We start from the raw sequence: 19,038 nt of genomic DNA, 5'->3' as shown, positions 1-19,038 counted from the left end.
AAATGGAAGCATGTGTCCACACAAAGACTTTTATATGGTTGCTCTTACCAACATTATTCATAGTAGCCAAACTGTGAAAGCCAAATGACCATCAGCAAGGAATAGATACCCACCATGCAATGGAATACTACCCACCAATAAAAAGGAATGAACTCTTGATATATACAACAGCATGAATAAATATCAAGATAACTATCTTAAGTGAAAGAAATCAGACCCACAGAAGTAATTACTGTACATTTCTTATTTAAAATTCTAGATATACAAACTAACCAAAATTATAGCAAGGAAATGAGTAGTTGCCTGTGGTCTGGGGGGAAGACTTGCAGGCCATGAATTAACTTGATTATAGTCACAAGTATATACATATGTCAAAACTTAACCAAACCATATATTTTAAATATGTGCAGTTCCTGAAACAAATGAAGGCTACATACTTCTCTTCCATAGTGGAAAGTTAGTAAGATAATATCTAAAATTGAAAAATCAAGAAGTAAAAATATTAATGTACAATTGAAGGATATAAACTTTAAATACCAAAAGAATCAGCTAAAAGTTGACAGCATTTTTTTTTATAGAAAGCAGAAACTGGAACTGACATAAAGGATTTCTGGTTTTCATTAAAAAAAAAAACAGATAAAAGAAGTTTCCTCTTTAAACTATGTGTATATATATCACTTTGGTAAAAAAAAAAAAAATATATATATATATATATATACTGTATTTAAGAATAGGTAGGGAACAAAAAAGGCTTAATTATAAGATAAATCTGTGCTGGTTTATTTATCTGTGCAATTAATTTGCCAAAATGGGAATAAGGTTGACTTCAGTTTATTCATGTTAGGTATATTATGTGGCTGAATTTTATTTGATAATTGAATGTTTTCCACTTTGCTTTGCTGTTATAGAGTTGCCAGAGTGGTAAAAACCCAAAATATTTAGCCTGAAAGGCAGAACAAAATGCTTCTCTTCTTTTAAAACTTGTTTTGTAAAGATTAATTAAGCTTCTATGTAGTTATTTTCTGTACTTTATTGATTCAGGATTACTTGTACTCTGTAAATGTGTTGAATTATTTACACATCATGGGCAGCTAATGCTAATTTAGAACATACCCAGTGGGACCTCAGAGCCCTGAAATGCTAAATGTAATCTGGGGATCAGTAACATTCCATTCATAAAATGTGTCACCCATAGGTTAATGGAAATAAACAATAGGGAAGACAATGGATGGATTATGCAAATACACTGAAAAGATTAAGCAGGGGGAGGGGACTACAAGAACCCAATTTGTGTTTTATTTAAATGTGGATTAAGATTTATAATATACAAAATGATTAAAGGTACTTTGCTAATTTGCTAATGCTCTTAAAAGCACCACTGCACAGAAGAAACTATCAAAATAAACTGGTTATGGCTTTTTTGTGCGTGTGGGTGGAAAGTAGCAGAATACATAGCAGCAAGATTAAGAAAGGACATTTTTAGCAGTAAATACAATGATAAATGCGATGTTCTGTTAAAAAAAAACTGGAGTGACTAGATTTATATAACATTTATTTGCATCTGTGCGAGACTAATGAAAGTTTCACGAATATAAAATCCAATCCTAATATAAATTAAACTACTGTTTTGTTTTAAAAAGGAGAAATCAATCTCTTCTATTAAAAAATAGTTGTATAAAACAAGTTAAACTTAACATATGTGCTTTTGGGGGAAATATGTTTAAATTATGGTGTGAGAAATATAATTTTATTATTATATCTGAGAAAATATGTCCACTAAGTGCCTGAATTATGCAAAAGGACATGGAGATACATAAACTTCTTTCAAAGTTATTAGTTTGCAGATTTCTAAGTCAGAGCAAGGTGCCATCCGAAGTACAGCCCAGCTGCCTGTAGCACTTGATCCTGCGGTGGGAACTGCAGTCCTGGGAGGAGGTGCTTTGCTGAATCTGGTTCAACAAAGCAAGGAGCTCCAAAAAGATGAAATAGCCCTGATGTTCAGTATTGTTTAAGTGGAAATTGACCTGAAGCAGGACCCCCTGGTAAAGAGCAATAAACCTGTTACCATCAGGTAGCCATGAAATTCTGAGTAGCCCACTCACTCTCCAGCTTTGTCTGACACTGATTTCAGAACATCCCCATGACCTCTCCTCCATTTGTTGGTGTGCAGTAGGACTATGTAGGACTAGAAATATTTGGGACAAATGACTGTATTCAAAAGAACTGCAGAGGGTTTATGTGTATTGTATGGGGAGGTAGAAAAGTTAGACATCATGGTAGACAGGCAAATGTCAGCAAAGGAAAGAGCTGGAATCTTGCTGTGGTATATGTGGCCACCCTAAACCACAAGTAGCCATAGGAGGAAATGGGGGAAATTATTTCATTTTCTCTTAGAACTTGAATAACAATTCTTAAACAAGAAATTATTGCAGAATGCATATTATCACTTTACTCATGACCCTTGAGTTTCTTTTATTTACTGTATTCTTTTAAAACAAGTATCATCAAAACATTTAGAACCTTTTTCATCACAGCTTATGTTTTTATTAAGTCTTTGAAATCCTAGGGTTAGGTAAACTTTTAATAGTTAAAATTTCCCTGGATGAGTTGATGTTATAATATTTTCTGTTTGTTTCATGGTTCTTCATTAATGCCGAGTAATACAAGCAGGAATTATTTAGTAGACTTGGGTATTAAATGTTTGACTCTTTTGTTCTTTCTTTTGTTTTTAAAGATACTGTTTTCCCTTTGGACGACCTGAAGGTGCTCTAAAAGCTACACTTTCATTACTTGAAAGGGTATGTTTGAACATTACTTTATAAATACTATTTGCTTTCTCAGTTGCTGTGTATTTTAGTTATTGAACTAGGGAGACAGACCCATTACTCTATGCTCTCTACTGATTCCATCACAATTCATGAGTTTCTCACCTTTTCTTACTACATTCAGACTCTGTCTACAGCACTTCATTCTCCCTGAAGCCTTTCTGAAGCCTCACACTGAAATCCTATCCTCATATTATGGCATCTTTTTGGTAGTAATCGTTTTTCCTACCTCTTTATTTCCCTCATGAAATACTTTTTTTTCAGTTAATAATAATTGTTTTTGCTTTTCAGACTTTACAGTTATCTTTTATTATCCTCCAACTTTATTCGTACTTCTACCTGTCGTAGTCCTCATGCCAACAAGTTTATCATTTACCATTCACAAATATATCATTTCATTCATTCAATATTCATCTCAGAATTTCTTTCAATTATTCCAGTGTATGTGTTACCTTAAATGAATTCACATATTATAGAAATGTTTCTCCCCCACAAAATAACCAGCAAACAAGATTTTTAATCCAGGTAAAAAAATCATTTTTTAAGGAAAATATATTCTCTATTCCTATTTTTATGACAACCGAAGTTTCAAAGAACAGTATTTTTTCATCTGTCTGTAAATTTATTCATATACTTGTTAGATGCTAACAGTTAAATAATGTGGCCAACTCCCATTTCTTACCAGAATTAAAATGAATTTCTAGATTCATCTGTAGCTCATAATTTGATTATTGTAATCCTGATTTATTGACTAACACTTGATCTTGTCCATTTTCTGCTGAATTAATTTTAGATACTATATTGTTTATTAGCATCTCTATTAAAAAGCAAAGACAGAAGACATTGTCCAGATATTACATCTCCATTTCAGTGATTTAAGAACTTGGGAGATGAGGACTAGAACTGATGATTAAAATGAGATCTTAGGATTACAGATTAATTTTATTTTTATATCCCCGTCTTATCCCTGATTATTGTGGATTGTGTGATAGAAATATGATTGTTGTAATTATGTTTTGTTAGAATTTTTATAATACTGAAAGCTGCACGTAACTCAGATTTTTCAAAGTATTCATGTCATCCTATTCATTAAGGTATTATGAATAAAATAAAATCCTTAAGGATTGCTTTATTTTTTGGAACAACATCCCATCGTGGGTACCTAATACAGCTTCTCCATGTCCTGGTTTCCATGGCAGAGCCTCCTTTCTGCCCCCCAGCAGGGAAGACTTAGTGATAGCAGGATGCCCTCCTGCCCTGCATTGACAGGTGGCAGGATGAACAGGGACCTTTATTCCAGTTATAGTCACTGATCACATCTCCTGCTGAATTGAGATGGAAATGTTAAGTGTCATTTCTTTATTTTTATTTCTCTTTACTTACTGATATCGAAAAGTAAAACAAAAATATGCATGTGAATTCTTGAAACCTGTGATACTTTGGAAGAACATGGGATGCAGCATGAAATCGAGGTTGGCATCTCCCTTTTTGCATTTGCCAGCCCTTTACCTGTACTTTGCCAGAAAGTAAGTCTCTGGTTCCCAGATAATATGAAATATTACCTGGGAGACATATACATTCTAATTTTAACAGCCATTTTTATTACTAAAGTTTGTTGCCATGGGAAGTATAATAGTAACGTTCGTGGTTCCACATATGAAACAAAATTGATCTTAAAGTTTAGTAATAATCACATTTAATGGTGCATGTATATTTTTTACTATGCACAAAAGGATTTTTCTGGCTGGAAAGTCTAATGTGCAGTGCTAATTAAAGTGCTAAATATTTGTCAGAATAATTGAATTTGATAGAGAGAGAATGATAAAGTTTGCTATTTTCAAAAAAGAAAACCTTGCCTAACAAAATATTTAAAATGTCGTCAATGAGTAGCCTTTAAAAAATGTTGTCAAAGGTCACTGATACTTGGATGATTAAATAAATCAGGGATGATAAAATCCTTAGTGCTGAGGCTGACTTACAAGAGAATGAAATAATACAGCATGAAATGGATGTTTTCATGTTCTTTCAATATTCCTTTCAATATAAGACATAGAAATGGAGCACTTACAAAAGCATTGTCTTCTCTATATTAACATTCTGCCATATATTTTGTAATCTGAATGAAAGTAAAGCAAGAATAAATGCATTAAATATGCAGAAAGATAGTTTTACCAATAGTGTAATCAAAACTTAATGTGAGCAGTTTTATCACTATGAAGGTTTTAAAGAAAATCATGAGTCAATGTAACAATGTTTATAAATACATTACATTTTGAATTCTGGATGTAATTGCATTTTCCCCTTGCCCAGTAATAACATTTTTAAAGGAAAAGTCCAGAAACACATTTTAGGAGCCCAACAGAGAATAATCAGTTATTTTTTAAAACCGTATAAAGTTTTTATGTATTTTAACATTCGATACTCCATAAGCATTCATTTCACTAAGGCAAAGAAGTCTCCTCCTCCCTCTTTGAATACGCTGCCATGGTATCTCCAGCAAATCACAATCATTAAAATTTAGTGAGATTAGAGGTCTTGATTTTTTCTTTTCAGAGCTCAGAGATTATACTTATTCTTAATGGAGTTTTTGTTATTGTTCTCAAATATATTGCTCAAAAGACTCAAGGCTTTTAAATTAGGGATGTGCAAAATAAACTTTATTATTTGTCCCGAGAACTGTAATCTTGATCTGAAACAGCTGCTCTAATGGTGTCATGGGTCCCTGGAGGAAAAGTGACAGTCACACTGAATGGTGACCTGGTCTAGGGGAGGTTTTGATATATATAAATTAGGCTTAGGAGGAGCTAAGGTGGGAGGATTACATTCCCAGTTGGGAAGTGCATTGCAGACCCATTACATCCCCCCAAGTTACCTAGGACCCCTCTCCCTAGTAATAGTCAGATCAAGGACAATTTGTGTAATTTGTCTTTAGTATTTATTTTATGCAACATCTGTCTTTTTTCTTCTATCCCCAACCCTGCCCCTCACCCTTCCACTTCCTCTCTCTGTAGGTTTTAATGAAAGATATTGCCACTCCCATACCAGCAGAAGAGGTGAAGAAAGTGGTCAGAAAATGTCTCGAGAAAGCTGCCTTGATCAATTACACTAGACTCACAGAATATGCCAAAATAGAAGGTCAGTGCAGTGAGCAATTGTCGAAGTGGCAGTGAGAGCCAACAATGCCTATTAACTGAATTTTCTATGAGAAGTCCTTTCCTTTCCTGAACAATCCTGTGCCATGGCAAAGGGAAATGTCTCATTAAAATCTCAGCTGGTGAACTGAAGAGCTTTTTCCTATTCATTGCTTTAATATGCCTCCTGGGACTCTGCTTGAATGAAAGACCCAGGATTCGTGCTTAAGTTGTCCTTTGTTCTTATTTTGAGTTTTCAAAAAACCAAAAGGTGTTTTCATGGGTTGTATTTTTTGGCAGTACTGTAAGTATGTCTAACATTTAAACTATAGGCAGCAAAATCTTTCCTGATCACTAACAGTGTAGTATTATGTAATTTTATTTTCTGTTCTTCAGTATCACTCAAAAAAGGAAGAAACTTGTTGATTATTGAGGGCTGAAATAAACTCATAGAACTTCCTTCGGTTTTTAATTGCTTGCAATGTGTTGATGCATTTGAAAGAATAGATCTCTTGAGACAACTGTGCTTTTTGTTTTTTCTTTTTTCAGGCTTTATTCATTAAGGATACTAATTTTTTAAATGTTTAGCAATAAGTAGATTGGAATTTGTGGCAAAGTCACAAAATCAGCTTTTATTCAACAGTTTTATTCAACAACATTAATTTATGTAATTAAAAGTAACAGAAAGGCCTCAAATTTTTTGCTCAAATTGTCATAAAACTGGCTTACGTAATAATACATGAAGGATTAACTAATAGAGGGAAAAAATGCAGTTAATGTTAAATACTTACCTGAAAATAAAAGTTTCTTACCTGAAAATAAAAGTAAGTCATCCTTTATAAAATTTTAGTAACTTTTTATATAAAATGGTACTTAAAGAATCATAAATTTATGAAGCAGTTGATATTAGTATAGTTTTACCAAAATTCAGGTAGGGAAAAAGACTGATGATAATTGTTTGTGTTATTACTCCTTTCTTCTCACCAAATCTGGTCAAGCTTTCTAACAAGCATACGATAACCAACCTCCTGAGTGATTAACAAAAAAGCCATCTCATCACCATAGCAACCAATATTATATCACGAGAGTAACAACATGAAACCTCCTTAGTTACCATTTTAACTTCATTAATTATGATATCATGTTGTGTTAAAGCAAAAGCAATGAACCTTTGATCATTCGGGGAAAGTGGAAGATAAACACATTGGGTTTCAGTCTTAAATACTCATTCAAATAATTTTCATGTTTTGAGAATATTGAGTATTCTGACACAGATTGGAAGAAATGATATTAAAATAGACATATTAAAGCCTTTCAAATCTGACAAAGATAAAAGTTGTGGGGAACTTGAATAAACACTGTGTTTAATGTAAATGTTATGTACTTTACCCAAAAAAACTTGTAAGAATCATTTTGCTCTTAACTGAGTTAATATTTTTAACTATTAACTTATTCAAGGATACAGAAAAGATATATGCAGTACACTTTATCTTTGTATTTTATAGCCATAGAATCCATTTTAAATGGATAAAGAACCTTTTTTTTGTACACATAAAAACAAGTCTCTGTTAGACAAAAGTCTATGGTAGGGCCCAATGGACAGTGAGCGGGAAACTCTCCTACCTTTTCCCGTTCTGAAGTCACTTCTCTCTTATCTCTGGTCTAATGGAAGAATATTCTGGAAAATGGATCCTAGCAACCCACTCTGGTAGGAATGCTGAGCAGTCTTCTTTAAAAAATAGCAACAACAAAATGCTTGCTCATTAGGTGAGAAAAACTTCTATGTTTTTCATCATCTCCCTCTCCCCCTACTTTTTTCTTAAAAAAAAAAAAGTATTTGTGTTTTATCCTCAGGACTAGACTAAGAACCAAATCAAACTTAAGTTAGAAAGGAAGTGGCCTTTTACATTATATGAGCAACAAGGGTAGAGTTTGCTTTTCTCCTAAATTCTCTTTTCTTATGTTTTAGGCCCAGCAGAAAAGGAAACAGGTAATTAATATTTCTGCATGCACAAGCCATTATTTCTCATGTGGTGGTGTGATATTTTTAAAGCACTTTGTTGAGACATGATTGACAGGCAAGCTGTACATATTTAATGTACACAACTTGATGAATTTGGAGGTAAATAGCTGTGAAACGATCATTGCAGTCTACACCATAAACCTGTTCATCACCTACAAAAGTTTCCTCCTGCCCTCTTTATTATTATTAATATTTTATGATAAAAATATTTAACACAAGAGCTACCCTCTTAGAAATTTCTTAAAGTGTACTATATTGTTAACTATAGGCATTCTGCTGTATAATAAGTCCCTAGAATATATCTTGAATAACTTAGATATAAGTTAGATATATATATTCTAGATAGAATATATATGTATCTAGATAGAATATATATATTCTAGATAGAATATATATGTATCTAGATAGAATATATATGTATCTAGATAGAATATATATATTCTAGATAGAATATATATGTATCTAGATAGAATATATATATTCTAGACAGAATATATATGTATCTAGATAGAATATATATATCTAGATAGAATATATATATCTAGATAGAATATATATAATCTAGATAGAATATATATATTCTAGATAGAATATATATAATCTAGATAGAATATATATATATATTCTATCTAGATATATATATATATCTAGATAGTATATATATATCTAGATAGAATATATATATACTATCTAGAGATATATATATATATCTAGATAGAATATATATATATATTCTATCTAGATTATATATATTCTATCTAGAATATATATATTCTATCTAGATTATATATATTCTATCTAGAATATATATATTCTATCTAGATTATATATATTCTATCTAGATATATATATTCTATCTAGATATATATATTCTAGATAGAATATATCTAGGATAACTTAGATATATCTTGAATAACTTAGATAACTTATATATCCTGAATAACTTAGACTTTGTGCCCTATGAATAATACCACTTCATGTTCTCTTCTCCCAGCCCCTGGCAGTCACTGTTCTACTCTCTGCTTCTATGAGTTTAACTCTTTTAGATTCCTCATATAAGTGGTATCATGTGTTATTATGTACTGTGACTGGCTTATTTTACTACAAAGCCAGAAATTCCTTTTTTTAAGGCTGAATAATATTCTATTGTATGTATATTATGCATTTTCTTTATTCATCTCTCAATGAACATTTAGGTTGCTTTCAATGAATAATGCTGCAATGAACATGGGAGAGCAGATATCTCTTTGAGATCCTGATTTCAATTTTTTTGGTTGTATACCCAGAAGTGAGATTGCTGAATCCTTTGGAGTTCCATATTTTATTTTTACAGAAACCTCCATACTATTTTCCATAGTGGCTGCACCTAATTACATTTCTACCAATAGTATACAAGAGTTCTTTCTTCTCCACATCCTTGCCAGTACTTGCTATCTCTTGTTTTGTTTCTTTGTTTGTTCATTTTAAATAATAGTCATCCTAACAGGTGTGAGATGATAGCTCACTGTGGTTTTGATTTGCATTTCCCTGAAGATTAGTGATGTTGAGCACCTTTTCATTTACGTGCCGGTCATTTATTTGTGTGTCTTTTGTGCGATGTCTATTCAGTTTCTTTTTTCATTTTTAAGTTGGGCTATTTGGGTTTCTGCTATTGAGTTATTGGAGTTACTTAAATAGTTTGGATATGAACCCTTTCTCAAATGTATGGTGTGCAAATATTTTCTCGCATTCTGTAGATTGCCTTTTTCATTTTGTTGTTTCCATTCCTGTTGGTAGTGTGATGTTTTGTCATTGATGAATAGCTCTCTTTTTCTCAGGGCTTCTATTAGATCATTTTGATTAGGAATACTGAAAATGCTTTGATTTTGTCCGAATGATTGCTAATGCTTTGTAGGTAAAGTATAGGCCATTCATCTCTAAAAGTTCAGCAATATTTTTGATACAAATTTAAAGCAAAAAACCTGAGGCTATATGAATGGTATGCATTATGTTTTAAGCATATCCACTAATCTTATTTGGAAGCTGTCACAGATATTTGAAGGGCTCTTACAACAAGAAAAGAGGACCATCTTCCTTTATCATTCTTGAAAATAACAGAATAAAAAGCATAAATGCTATTAAATAAAAAGTAAGCAGTTATTAACTTTGAAAGTTGTTAATCACAGGAATGAACAGGGGTTATGAAATCCCATCAGGAAATTGCTAGGAAAGAGTTCGCTGAGTCGCTGAATTTTTAACGTTCTATTATTTTTTTTCTTGCATCCCTTATCACAATTATTCATTTAAGTACATGTGCCTGTTATGATCTGTTTCTCCTCTCTATCTTCTCTTCAGCCCCATACAGGCAGGGTCCTTACTGACTTGCTCACTCTTGTATTCCCAGCACCCACCACTGTGCCTGCTGACACAAAGTAGACACTCTGGACTTTGGAGAGAGGTAGATTAGTTAGTTCCATCTGAAAACAATGAAGCGAGAGACAAGTGATGAAACTTCCTAATCCTAGTTTTCTCATTTTGGTCAAATTTTGTATGCAATGTTACAAGCAAGTTTGCTTGGGTTGTTTTTAACTGAAGTCTTCTATTAAGGGCTCTATTTCTTTGTTGTTGTTTTTTTCCCTACCTTTTTCAATATTTGACCCCAGAAAGTGACAGGAACAAAACACTCAGAGCCACGAAGAGGAGAAAGAACACACCTACAATGATTGCTAAGTGCACTTTAGAGAAAAATGAATTAGAAAAAAATATGGGACTGATTATCCCCTCTTATGACAGCACATTGTAATACCAACAATCCGATGCTCCTTAGCAAACTTTTTCAAACCTCTTAAGGCATTTTTCTCCCCCACAACATTCCTGTTGTAAAAACAGCTTTCATCCTAGTTTACAAACAAGAAGTTCAGGGTTGTTCGTGGCTTTCCAGCTGCCATGGAATAAATAACTCAGCCAGCTGGGACTGGACTTAGGTGATCCTTAACCTCCAGAAGCTGTGCTTCTTCCCCTGGGAGATATGAAAGGGTCAGAGTGCCCCTTTTTGAAGCCTGGGGCAGAGGCAATGTGTAGAGTTGCCTGATCTCCTTAAAGAGAGGAGAGAACAAGAGGGACTTGTCCCCTATATACCTTGCTTCCACCAAACAGAAGTCTTCTCCTCACAGTGACTTAGCAGTCCATACCACTGGTCAATTGGGCAGGTTGGCAACTCTAGGAAATATACTTTTATTAAAATTAAATGCTTGTTTAGAAAAGGGAAAAATCGGCGGGTCACAATGGCTCATACCTGTAATTCCAGCACTTTGGGAAGCCAAGATGGGTGGATCACTTGAGGTCAGGAGTTCAAGATCAGCCTGATCAACATGGTGAAACCCTGTCTCTACTAAAAATACAAAATTAGCTGGGAGTGAGGGTACATGCCTGCAATCCCAGCCACTTGGGAGGCTGAGGCAGGAGAATCACTTGAACCTGAGAGGCAGAAGTTACAGTGAGCCGAGGTGGTGCCATTGCACTCCAGCCTGGGCAACAAGAGCGAAACTCCATCTAAAAAAAAAAAAAAAAAGAAAAATCAATGTAATTTATGTAATTTAAATTGATTGAAGGGAAAACTAAATTTAAGAATGTTCTGAAGTAACAGACGACAGGAGTTTTTTAGAAATGTTGTTATATTCCAGGGCGAGCATGGTGGCTCATGCCTGTGATCCCAGAACTTTGGGAGGCTGAGGCAGGAGGATCACTTGAACCCAGGAGTTCAAGACTAGCCTGGGAAACGTAGTGAGACCCCATCTCCACACACACACACACACACACACACACACACACACGCCTCAATTAGCCAAGTATAGTAGCTCATACCTGTAGCCCCAGCTACTCATAAGGCTGAGGCGGGAGGACTGCTTGAACTTAGGAGTTTAAGGCTGCAGTGAGCCATGATTGTGTCACTGCAATCCAGCGTGGGTGACAGAAGGAGACCCTGTCTCCAAAAAATATATTATATATATTAGTTATATCATGTTATTTACATTTGGTAGCAAGGTAACCTAGCAGGGTTACCTTGTAAGTGTTCTTGGTGGGGTGATGCTTTTAAAAGTGGGTAACAATGAAAATATTAATTACATGTGAAAGAACTAAAGAACTCAAATGGCTTGATAATACTTTGACACTGTAGTCTCTTGAGCATTCTAATAATTTTCCTCAGTTTATACCCTCTAGAAAAGAGTAAAGCTCTACCCAAAATTCATCATAATTTTGTCATCTACTGACTGCCTATGTGTCCCAGAGGTTTTCTTTTCTTTTTTTTTTTTTTTTTTTTAACAGAGTCTTGCCTTGTTGCCCAGGCTGGAGTGCACTGGTATGATCTCAACTCACTGCAACCTCCGCCTCCCGAGTTCAAGTGGTTCTCCTGCCTCAACTTTACAAGTAGCTGGGATTACAGGCATCTGCCACCACGCCTGGCTAATTTTTTGTATTTTTAGTAGAGATGGGGTTTCACATGTTGGCCAGGCTGGTCTTGAACTCCTGACCTCAGGTGATCCACCAGCCTCGGCCTCCCAAAGTGCCAGGATTACAAGCATGAGCCACAGTGCCTGGCCTGTCCCAAAGGCTTTCTATTTATACTGCTTCACTGGTTACTTAAATAGCTCTACAAAATAGGTATTTTATGGAGAGTTCACTGAGACTTCTGAAAAAAAGCGTTAACTTGCACAAGGTCCTGCTGTTGCCATTAAAACTGAGCAGACATGCGATTCATACTCGCATCTCTCAGACACCAGAGCCCTCTTCACATTCTTTTCACTGGCTGCCATGCCTCCAAGACTGATTCAAAGTAATGGCATTTTATGATAAACACCTCAGCTGCATCACAAAAGCCAAGGATTAATATTAATAAAAGCCACTCTTTCCAAAAATTATGATAATTATTTAGTAAAAAGAGAAAATGCTTATATACCAGGCACTATTCTAAGCACTTTATATGTGATGTATCAACTAATTTCTTTGTTTCCACCCCTACCCCCACCCCCACCCCCACCCCCGCCCCCAATGAAGTCTTGCTTCGTCACCCAGGCTGGAGTGCAGTGGCACGATCTTGGCCCACTGCAACCTCTGCCTCCCGGATAATTTTGGTATTTTTAGTAGAGCAGGGGTTTCACCATGCTGGCCAGGCTGGTCTCAAACCCCTGACCTCGTGATCCACCCACCTCAGCCTCCCAAAGTGCTGGGATTACAGGCAGCTCAATTTACTTCTTAAGAGAATACTTTGCAATAAATAATATCATTATTATTACTTCTCAGAAAACTGAGCCTGAGAGGTTATATAGTGTGTCTACAGTCCCATAGCTAGTAAGTGGGAGGTTCGGAGCCCACTATCTGTCGATCTCTTCTTACACTCCCCGCCCTTGACTAGCTTGTCTAGTTAAATTTGCACTGGGTTAAAATTTTTTTGTTTATTTTTCCCCCCACATTCCTCACGATGTCAGGTGTTGAAAGTGATTAAAATTTGCAAAACTTACTCCTAGCCCAGAAGATTTATCCCCCTTTCCTGCCTTATTTTCTTCCACAGCACTAATTATAATCCAACACAATGTATAGTGCATTCATCCCACTTATTGTCCTAGAATGTTAGTTCCAGGAGGACAGAGGATTTTGCATTTTAACAACTTCTTATCCACAGTGCCAAGAGATGTGCCCAGCACATATCTGGTGCTCAGTAAATATTTATTGGATAAACAAATGAATTTATCAGGCTATATAATAGCAGAAAGAACATCCATAAACTGGCAAACTGGCTTGCAAAAAGTCTTTCAAACCAATTACTGAATAATTAAAATTTAGGGCAAAAACTAACCACTAAAATAACAGGATTGGAAAAATTAAGCCGTAATTTCATGCCCTTATCACGGCAGGAAGAAGTGGGGGAAGCGCTAATGCTGGATCAGAGAAGCCAGAGGTTATAGATAGCAGTTACATTAACAATGCCCAGTAATCTAGCCTGTTTTGATTGTTTTTGTAATTCAGTGTGCTGCTTAATTGTGACTCAGTTCTCTTCCATCATCATAGTTCTCTTCCATTGGGAACTCTTCCAATTCTCCACTGGCAGCACAAATTTGCAGAATAAAGGGATTTTAAAATTTCATAATGGGTTAAATAAAACAAAGGACTTCCCTCTAACTGTCTTCTTTCTTTCTTGGGAATTATTTGCATGTTTCATAGAAACAGTTATTTTGAAAACTGGACATTTCTAGAAAGCAGCTCTTTTTAATCTTGGGGTTATAAAATGCTACCATTTCATTGAATTGCCTCTTTTGTGTTAAGAAATTTTGACTTATCCTGTTAAAAATCAACTAGTTTTCTCCTTTGCTTTAATTTTTTCACTAACCTACCAGCTAAATAATAGTGAGATCTTTTTTTTACTTATAATTCTGGCATGCGAAGATAACACTGAAGCATCATGTTTCCTAATTGTTTTTTAAATCATGTGCCTTGTTGATGCAAATTAGATATTATTTTAAAAGAAGAATCAATTTGTTCTTTGGTTCAAAGACTTTCTCACAGACAAGAGCGCAGTCATACATTTGATAACAGTTCCTACTGTTTCCTGAAAATTATATAGCATATTGTGATTTAAGATATAAAAGGGGAGACTGCTCCTTAGGACTTGCCTGGACATGAGATCTTTTGCATACACTTGGTACTTAGGCTTATGGTGAACCTAGAAATATGGAGGTGCCCTGAACAAAAGGTAGCATGGAATGAATAAGCAAAGTCTTTGGGAGGTGAGGATTTTTCTTGGCCTTCTAGTTGCCGGGTTCCCAGGTTTAACCCCTGTGTTCTTATTTTCATAGCCTCAGTTGAATGGGGTAGAGATGCTTTCCCAGAGGCCCAGAGTACCTACTGTCTTTGAGAGGAGAAGTTGTACTGTGGCAGTCCTTACATCATTAGGATGTGTGTGTCATCTGGGTGGCTTTTTAATTTAACACTCCATAGTATACGATAGCAATAAATAATAAATAAAATCTGTTCTGCTTAAGAATGTTTGTGTCTAGAGGCCATGTGTTTATTTAAAAAAGCTGCAGAGTTTGTGGCAATTTTTTGTTAGTGGTAAATAATTTTTACTAATATTTCTAAGATGATGTAACATTTTCTCTGATAAGAGTTTTATGTGGCTCCTTAGGAAGTTAATTTGAATTTTAAGTATTGTCTGTCTCCATGAACTGAAGTTTCTAACACCTAAATAATAGACCTGAAATTTCATCTTCCCATAGGCACCGACAATGGCAAAACGTAATTTGTATCTTAAACCGAATCCTCACCCTAAAAAGAATTGAACAGGTAGTTAAAGAATTTCCATTCAGCTTTTTGGACAGTGTGGCTTGGATAATGAGAACTTGGCCTGAAAGTAAAACCTCTGTGATCATTTCTGCTTCTAAGTCACCTGTTGATTAGGGACAAATTGTTAGATACAAATTGTTTGCTCTAAAATAAAGACAATAACCTGTTGTCTTTTTCTTTAGAATATTTAGGAAATTATAAATTTTTTCAAGGTTTTAGTTTATAAAGCAATATATGTATGATTTGTAAAAACTCATTGCTTGAGCTATACTGATCTAGTACGTGTGATCACCTGGATAGGGACCAAATTGAAACTTAGTTTTGTGATATATATTTAAAAAAAAAGCTGTGTGTGTGTGCATGATTTTTCAACTTCATATATTATTTGGAAAATATTGGTTTTCTGAGTTATCCCTATATTAGCAAGTATTATATCAAAAATATCACAACTTTAAATATCACCCTTCTCATCAGAAACATCTTAAAGTATTGAGAAGCTATCAAGTTTATAACAGATACAAGATTTCTAAAATTCTAATTTTCCTTGAAAACTCTAATAATAGCATTGTAGTAACAAACACTGGTTGTTTTTCTTAAAGTGACATGTTTACTTTAGTCATTTGTTTTTTTCAGAAAATGTCTGCCAAATAGCCAACTCTGAATAAGTATGTGTTGTCAGTACTCTTTTCTACCAAAAATGATTCTGTAAGTGTGGGGAGGAGAGATGCCCTGGATGCAAATAGTCACACAAATACTTTTCCTTGAGACAATCATTCATTGCCCTTCAATATGCAAAAGTGCTTTAGGCAAACTTCCCATTTTGTCACACATACTATAGTGGCTCATGCCTGTAATCCCAGCACTTTGGGAGGCCGAGGTGGGCAGATCACCTGAGGTCAGGAGTTCGAGACCAGCCTGACCAACATGGAGAAACTCCATCTCTACTAAAAAAATGCAAACTTAGCCAGGCATGGTGGTGCATGGCTATAGTCCCAGCTACTCAGGAGGCTGAAGCAGGAGTATCGCTTGAACCTGGGAGACAGAGGTTGCAGTGAGCCATGATCGTGCCACTGTACTCCAGCCTGGGCAACAAGAGCAAAACTCTGTCTCAAAAAAAAAAAAAAAAAAAAAAAAAAAAAAAAAAATACACACACACACTCAAGGGCAGAGGTTTAATCAAAATAATATTTTTACTGTTTCATCAAGTATGGCTTTATATGTTACTGGCTTTTTCTTTTACTTGAGTGCATGGTGTGAAAGAATACAATGACAGTTATGATTTGCAACCACAGCCTTGATTCATGCTAAGGCAACAGTAATTTTTACGTACTATTGCTTTTGCACCATTAGTGTAAATGTCAACAGGATGTAAAAGGCAAAAACATTTAGTATTATTTATGAAAGTAATTTTGATCTTGAAGATCCCTGAAAGGTTTTAGGTGGTCTTCCCAGTGGGCCATGGGACCACACATTGAGAACCACTGCTCCACTCCATCAATAAACTAGCTAAAACATATTAACAAAAATGAGATAACTTTCACAGTAACAACCAAACTGTAAGGTATCCAGGAATTAGCTTTGATAAAAACATGTGAAACTTTATAGACCTCTATGAAGAAAATTTTGAAACTCACAAGTCATAGAAAGTAATCTAGATAGAGATAGAGCTATTCCATGACCTAGGAGGGATGACTTAATAATATAAGATATAAATTCTGGCTGGGCGCAGTGGCTTACGCTTGTAATCCCAGCACTTTGGGAGGCCGAGGCGGGCGGATCACGAGGTCAGGAGATCGAGACCACGGTGAAACCCCGTCTCTACTAAAAATACAAAAAAGTAGTCGGGCGTGGTGGCGGGCGCCTGTAGTCCCAGCTACTCGGAGAGGCTGAGGCAGGAGAATGGCGTGAACCCGGGAGGCGGAGCTTGCAGTGAGCCGAGATTGCGCCACTGCACTCCAGCCTGGGCGACAGAGCGAGACTCCATCTCAAAAAAAAAAAAAAGATATAAATTCTTCCCTCAAATTAATCTATAAATTCATTGCAGTATCTATCAAAATTCTAGTTTTTTAAAGAACTTGATAAATTTACCTTAAAATTTAAATAAAGTATACTGAGTAACTAAGTCAACTTAGAAAAAAAGTGTTATCTAAGACAAGTTACAAAGCCATCACCAAAGCCCATGATCCAGCAGACAGACTAGAAGCATAGGGTCAGATCCATCTATAAATGAGAGCCTGATATACTTCATCTATAGCAAAGATGGGAGACAAATCAGTGGTAAAATGATACAGTTTTTGGGAAGTGTTATTTGAATGATGGGCTTATTTAATGGATACAGATGAACTCAATTCCTCTCTAATAGAAACCTGATCTCCAGAGAGATTATAGATCTAAATGCAATGAAGAAAATACCACTATAAATTTAGTACTCTTTATTGTAATTATCCCCAATGGTTTTCACTTTCTCACTTCTTAGATGATTTTCCAAGTTTGTCTAATATCTGAGTTAAAATCGTTTTAACTTTCTTATAAAACATAGCGTGCCCCCATTTTAGTTCATTTTCTACATAGAAATAAATAAAACACTTAGATAACGGATCAGAAATAGTTAATTAAATATATCCCAGATTCCCCAGGATCTGGAAAAATTATATACTTCAAAATACTTCTGTCTGGTGGATATGTGTCTTCTAAAAAAGAAAAGAAAAAAGAAAAAGTTAAAACACGCACACACACACACACACACACACACAGAGACACACAGCATTTATGTAATGCCTTCTTCAGTTTGTTCCTTATTCGGAATTATTTCCTTGGCCATGATCTGTAACACTCTGAACAGCCCTTGCTAGAATCTTTCCTACTTCCTCTGAAGATGCATGGAAATCTCATTACAAGTGTTCAGCACCTGTTTTCTAAAAGGTCTCAGGAAGGATGTCAGTTTGCTCAGCTCACTTGACAGTGTGTCATGTACTTGTTGTTTTTTTACTTTTATATAGAATGGGATTCACAGATAAATGCAGTCTTTAAATAACAAGGCTTCTTCCTTTCACAAGCAATTTTATAGAGTTTGTCAATCTCCAGAGACTGAATTTGAAAGCAACTAACTGGTGACCTCTCATTTACTTACTAACAGGTGCCAACAGGTACACCAAGAGACATAGCAGCATGACTTTCATGGCACCTTGTTAATCTGAGTAGGTTACATGTATGAAAAAGTCTTTTCCAATTGTACAAAACTAGAGTGATGAAAACTGACAGGTTTCTACCTCCTTATTTATCAACAGGGTTTATAAGTACCCAAAGACTGAACAGATGAAATAGTTTGGCAAATTAAGAAGGATTCATTACTTGTAGGCCCTAGCTAAGTGACCATATAGTTTCAAGCAATAAATTAAAAGACCTAGTTGAAGCTTTTTAAAAGACACACACACATTTATATTTTAATTTCAAAGAGGAGCCCTTTAATATATCCATGAGGCATCAATGCATGCACACACATTCACGGTGATTGGCAAATTTGTGATGTTACAGCTGTAGAAATATTCAAGATGGCACTAAGCCCAACCCTACTCTGTAAACCTGGTCTTTTACACTTGCCAATTGAGAGACTTTCTTTAAATCTTAGCATGCCCTAGAAGACCTTGATTATGTATCAAAAGAAACAAAGACATACATGCAGACATCAAGATCTTTTGACTCATTTCTCATCACCCAAGGCTGCAAATCTTTTCAAATGTTA

General features: G+C 35.1%; 1 protein-coding gene across 20 annotated transcripts in view; it reads left to right on the top strand.

Moving 5' to 3' along the window:
- Window positions 1-19,038, top strand: part of CADPS2 (calcium dependent secretion activator 2) — a 565,017-nt gene that overhangs the window by 438,059 nt on the left and 107,920 nt on the right. For 12 of the 20 annotated variants that reach the window (XM_055283827.2, XM_055283819.2, XM_063642177.1 and 9 more), the window contains 3 exons: window positions 2,735-2,798; window positions 5,837-5,960; window positions 7,926-7,946. In XM_055283827.2, coding sequence (XP_055139802.1) covers window positions 2,735-2,798; window positions 5,837-5,960; window positions 7,926-7,946 — 209 coding nt within the window. The remainder of the gene's footprint in view (window positions 1-2,734; window positions 2,799-5,836; window positions 5,961-7,925; window positions 7,947-19,038) is intronic. The other 8 variants (XM_055283833.2, XM_055283832.2, XM_055283837.2 and 5 more) reach the window with 1 other exon arrangement.

This window comes from Symphalangus syndactylus, chromosome 6 (assembly GCF_028878055.3).
Source record: "Symphalangus syndactylus isolate Jambi chromosome 6, NHGRI_mSymSyn1-v2.1_pri, whole genome shotgun sequence".
Taxonomy (NCBI): Eukaryota; Metazoa; Chordata; class Mammalia; order Primates; family Hylobatidae; genus Symphalangus; species Symphalangus syndactylus.
This window is presented reverse-complemented; position numbering and strand designations above follow the sequence as displayed.